The sequence below is a fragment of the Buceros rhinoceros genome, unplaced genomic scaffold (assembly GCF_000710305.1).
Source record: "Buceros rhinoceros silvestris isolate BGI_N320 unplaced genomic scaffold, ASM71030v1 scaffold12659, whole genome shotgun sequence".
In the NCBI taxonomy this organism is placed as follows: Eukaryota; Metazoa; Chordata; class Aves; order Bucerotiformes; family Bucerotidae; genus Buceros; species Buceros rhinoceros.
Window position 1 is genome coordinate 24,889 of NW_010432172.1, and position 5,554 is coordinate 30,442.

General features: G+C 45.0%; 1 protein-coding gene across 1 annotated transcript; it reads left to right on the forward strand.

Moving 5' to 3' along the window:
• Positions 1 to 828: 828 nt before the first annotated feature.
• On the forward strand, positions 829 to 1,527 carry LOC104500083 (protein FAM133-like). The gene has a single exon (XM_010143677.1). The coding sequence runs from the start codon at positions 829 to 831 to the stop codon at positions 1,525 to 1,527; it is 699 nt and encodes a 232-aa protein (XP_010141979.1).
• The last annotated feature ends 4,027 nt before the right edge of the window (positions 1,528 to 5,554 follow it).

Below are 5,554 nucleotides of genomic sequence, written 5' to 3' on the forward strand. Positions count from 1 at the left end.
CAGCGTAAAATCTGGGACATTTCCAAGTCATTTGTGACTTTTGCTGAGCAAAGGGATATGCCATAAAGGTTTATTTTTGAGTGCTTCGGTAACCATGTAAACAAACCTGAATTTCAGCTGCCTTTCAGGCTTGTTTATTTTGTAAGCAACAGATAATTTAACAAGTTCTATATTTTCCTCTCGTTGCATCTGTTGCTTTTTCAGAGTCGATTCCCTTCATGCCATATCCAGCTCCAGAGCTATGCTTCGCTTTTTGCTTTATATTTCCTTTCTAGACTCTTTTTATAGCGATTCACCTGCAGCTGGAGTTCAGCAGCTATTTATTTTGTGTACGCAGAAGCCTTGTAAGATCTAACCTGTGATGTTGTTTTTGCTGTCTGATAACATATGATCAAATGGAGTGTGTTTAAATAACAACATCTAGGACACAATGACAGTCAACCAGCCACAAAACACACCTCTCCAAAGATCAGATAAGAAGGAAGAGCACATCAGGGATGGATTGCTCCCTGTATCATAAGTTCTTGCACTTTGCTTGGGGAGCTGTTCCAGACATGGGATCTCCTTTATGCCACAGGCTAATAGATCGTACTCTTACTTTTCACGTTGTTTTTTATCTTGTGGAGACATGTGCCTTTGCAAAGTGAGTGTGATCCACCGAGTATGATGATATTATCCATAATCTTGCAGGGGAGTGGGTAAACAGTAAGACATTCAAAGCGACAGAGAATTGCCTTGTTCTTGCTGCCTTCCATCCTGCCACCGCTTCTCCTTAAATCAACGCTACCTTTTGCCTCTCACACTTTTACAATCAATTTTCAAAGCACCATGTTGGTTTTCAGTATTTTTCTTATTGGTGTGCAAAAAAATCAAGTTGTGTTTAAAGCCATTATTTCTGACTCTTGCTGCTTTGTTCACCAGCAGGAGGATGTTACTAATCCCAAGTCTCAGGAAGAGAAGAGAAACCACCATCTCTCTGAGCCTGTGGACACTTACAACACAGTGAAGAGCTTTCTCACTGTCCAGGAATATTTTGCCCAGCGCATGGCAAAACGGAAGGGATCCCAGAATGAAACAGAAACAAAGGTAGCTAATTCCTGCCCAGCTGCTGACGAAGCTTTGGAGCCTTCAGAAGAACCGAAAACCAAAGTCAAAAAGAAAAAGAAGCAGCAGAGGAGGGATGAGGCAGAGAGCACAGAGCATTGCGAGAAATCAAAAGTGAAACAGCCTAAGACAGGGGGCTTGAATGGAAAGGAACTGGATGCTCCCTTAGATGAATGTCGCTCAGGGAAAAAGAAAAAGAAACATAAAGAGCAGCAGGAAAGAGAAGGCGTTAGTTACGATGAAAATATGGGCAAGGGAGAACTTTGTACGGGAATATCTGATGGGGAAGACCTCGGTGTAGAGGACTATGAGGGAAAGGAAAAGAAACATCGTAAGAAGAAGCACAAAAGGCAAAAAGAGGAGACAGAGGAGAGTAGTGAAGGAGCACAGAGAAAGAAGAAGAAGCACTGCAAGCACATTTAACCATTCAAGAGTCGAGCTGGGACTCTGAGCTGAAGTCTGTGTGAACCACCCACCAGCTTGACATGGCGTATTAATGTAGGCTGGAGCACACCACTCTTCCTCCAGCTGAAACCACAGACTAGGTCCAAATACAGCCCTGTCAAGGGAAAACGTGGGGACAGGCCAGCACGAGCTCCAGTGTTCAGAGGTTTCCATGTGTAGGGCCAAGGCTTGCAAGACTTGATAAAAAACAGTTAGGCTTTGCCTCTTCCAGTACGGCAGATGGTTCACCTTAGTGGCTTGGCAAGGGTTATGTTTTAACACAGGAGATGCTGTGCTGCCTTCAGCCCAGCTTCTCCCTGGTGCAAGTCAGATAACAGCAGGCAAAATCAGGCCTGATTTTAACCACTGTGGTTGAGACCGTGAAAGCTGGTGAATTATGATCTGCTGCTTCACGCTGACTGTGTTTTTCTCAGCCCAGGGGAAAAAAAAAACAGTCACCCTACAACTGCCTTTATTATTAAACCCACTGTTGTTCTCACTTGTGATAGCCCAGCTCTGCTTCTGGAAGGGGCTGATGCGAAGCCATATGTATTTTTTATTGATTCTTGCAAAGCCATGTCTGATTTTTTCATTGATCTCCGTTTAGATATAAATTGAAAGTTGTTTCTTTCTAAAATACTTCATTAAAGGTTTACACCCGAGTGTCAGTACTAAAGAATGAAATAAAAACACCTCCCTTTCTTTCTTAGCCAGTTGTTAACTATTGCCAAACAGTTCTAACTTTGCCATGATGCTGCAGGAGCTCTGCCTGTGTTAACCAGCTCTCATTCCATGCTTCCCAGGCAGCGTTCGGGGTACCTGCAGTGATGCACCCAGCATTCAAAAAGTTGTCTTGGATAGAGCATTGGTGCACGCTGTGTGACAAGGAACAAGTGACAGGACAAGACGGAACAGCCTCAAGTTGCACCTGGGGAGGTTGAGTTTGGCCCTGAGGAACAATCTCTTCCCCTCTGGGGTTGTCCAGGCCTGTCCCAGGCTGTCCAGGGCACTGGTAGAGTCCCCATCCCTGGAGGGATTTAAAAGATCATGTTGAGGTGGTGCTGAGGGACAGGGGTTAGTAGTGCCCTGGCAGTGCTGGGGGAACGGTTGAGCTTGATGATCTTAAAGGTTTTTTGTAACCAAAATGATTCTGTGATTCTGCTTCCTCAGTATAAATCTAAACGATCGCCTTGGTCTGCTCTGCTAAATAAAAGAGGTACTTCTTTTTATTGTCTTTGTTGAATTGCCTAACCTGGTTTGGGCACTGGTAGAGTCCCCATCCCTGGAGGGATTTAAAAGATCATGTTGAGGTGGTGCTGAGGGACAGGGGTTAGTAGTGCCCTGGCAGTGCTGGGGGAACGGTTGAGCTTGATGATCTTAAAGGTTTTTTGTAACCAAAATGATTCTGTGATTCTGCTTCCTCAGTATAAATCTAAACGATCGCCTTGGTCTGCTCTGCTAAATAAAAGAGGTACTTCTTTTTATTGTCTTTGTTGAATTGCCTAACCTGGTTTGAAAAGGTGTCAGTATGAAAATAATAATATGGAAAAAAGTCTTTAAACTGCCTTTATTGTCCAGTGGAAGAAACTCGGTCTGCAGCACACAGTCCACAGGTTTCTGATGGTTTAGTGGCAGCTGAACTCTTCCTTATTAAGGTATTTTGGGTTGCAGTGCACCTTCCTTGCCCTCAGGACATGCTCATTCATTGCACAAATTACTGCAGTTTTATTTATTGTAAGGGAGAACAAATGCCTTCCTCTGTGTTTCCACGTGCCAGCAGTTGTTAACCCTTGTAGCATTTGCTTGCAGTGCTGCACAAGCAGGAGCCACAATGATGCTGCCGTGGCCGGGCTCGTTCCCTGGCTTCCTTCAGTGAAACACCACTTCTTGCTGTGAGGCGGCTGCAGAGCTGTGAGTAAGCTCCATGCTTGAGGTGACCAAAAATAATCTTCTCACTGGATGAAGACAGTGAAATCATCTTTTGTGTGGCATCGAAGTGTCCTAAGTTTTGTGGGTCCTCTGCAGAGCAGCCCCTTCTCATTTTTTACTCACCACAAGTTTGGAGTGTTGTTTGTTAGTAGAAACCAAAAGCCTGACTGTTTCCAGTGTTTTTTTTTTTAACTCTTAAGTAGCTGAACTTTACAGGGGGTAATGGCTTAGACTAAAAGAGGGAGATTGAGACAAGAGAGAAGGGAGAAATTGTTTCTGCTGAGGGTGGGGAGACCCTGGCCCAGGTTTCCCCAAGAGGTGGGAGAAGCCCCATCCCTGGCAGCACTGGAGGTCAGGTTGGGTGTTGGGGCTCTGCTCAACCTGCTCTAGTTGCAGATGTCCCTGCTCCCTGCAGGGGGTTGGACTGGGTGAGCTTGGAAGGTCCCATCCCACCCAAACCAGTCTGTGACTCAATGATTCTATGATTTGAATTTAAAACAGCCTATCAAGGAATAAGGTTTCCTTCTCCACATACTGATGGGCTTGATTCTTGGTCTCTGTATTATTCTTCCATGAGTTTCTGCGTGCTAATTCTTATGAGAGTTTGACCAGATTCCAGTGTTAGTTACAGAAAGAATAAAATCAGGAATAATTTTTTAAACGTATGGTGCAGTATCGCAGTATTGCAGTATAGCCAAGATTTAAATCTGGCTCAGATTGAAAAATCAGCTACAAATAGACTATTTGTGCAAAAAGTGGGAATTTCACTTTATCCCAGGAATTGTGGGATTTTAGTGTGCCTCTGACTCAAAGAGAAATAGCAGAATATGGATTGTAGGGGGGGGGAAATCACTATAGTCTTGTTTTTGAACCAAGCAACTCACGGAGCTGCTCTGCAACGTGTGTGTTAGTGGTCAGACAACTCCACGTTACTCAATGAAAAGCTCCTCTTACCAGAGGCTGCCCAGCAAAATGGAGGATTGAAGCAACAGCAGCACGTTTCAAAGTAATAAATTCTATTTTTTTTTGTTTATAGTGGGTTGTGAGGGTTGTGAGCCCAGTTTTAACCAAACTCTGGTTTGGCAAGAAGGTCTTTTTTAGAAAGCATAAGAATTACATCGTTACCCGGATGGTGAAATTAGCAGGAGCAGCACAAAGAAATCCCTCAGTTTCAGTTCTGTGGAGACTTTCAAACAGCAAGGTCGTTCATTACGGACTTCTCCATCATGGCACAGCACAATATGATGTTCCTCCAAGTGAAATTACCTAGAAACGAAGCAAAATGAGAGTCACCACTGTGCTTTCCCTGCCCAGTTGAGAGTGATGAACACACAGATACTGAAACGTTCTCACTTCCAGTAATCCCAGGTGACACAGAAGAGAATTTTCCTTCTCGCGTTGGTGGATGATGGTTTCTTCTGAGTTACTTCCCTTCTCTGTGGGTTTAGTGTTGTTCTTCACTTTTGAGCCTTGGAATTAACTGTCAGTGCAACGGCTGCTATGTGCCAGGCTCCGTGATTTGCAATTGCAGTTGGGTGAACAGCAGTATCTCTGTGCTGACTTTTGTGCCTGTAGATACCGGCAAGCACAAAACTGTGTCCTCTGGGAAGCAGAGGCCGCGGAAAAGTAGTTTCGTTACCAGCATTGGAGCAAAGTCTGAGTGAGCTTTATGGGCTTAAACGGGTTTGATCTTGGAGACTCTGCAGAGGCTTCCTTCAGCCAAGGACGGGAGGTTGCACTGGGGCACACTGAGTGACAAGGAACAAGTGACAGGACAAGATGGAACAGCCTCGAGTTGCACCTGGGGAGGTTGAACTTGGCCCTGAGGAACAATTTTTTCCCCTCTGAGGTTGTCCAAGCCTGACCTAGGCTGCCCAGGGCAGTGGTGGAGTCCCCATCTCTGGAGGGGTTTCCCAGCCATGTGGAGGTGGCGCTGAGGGACAGGGGAGCCTCTGTTTTATTAGCTCTAACCAAAACACTAACCACGTGGGGACTAACCCCTTTTATCCAATTATAGTGCCTTAAGAGGCGTGTGCTGTCTGTGTAAAAGACACTATCCAATCACCATGTAGCTAGT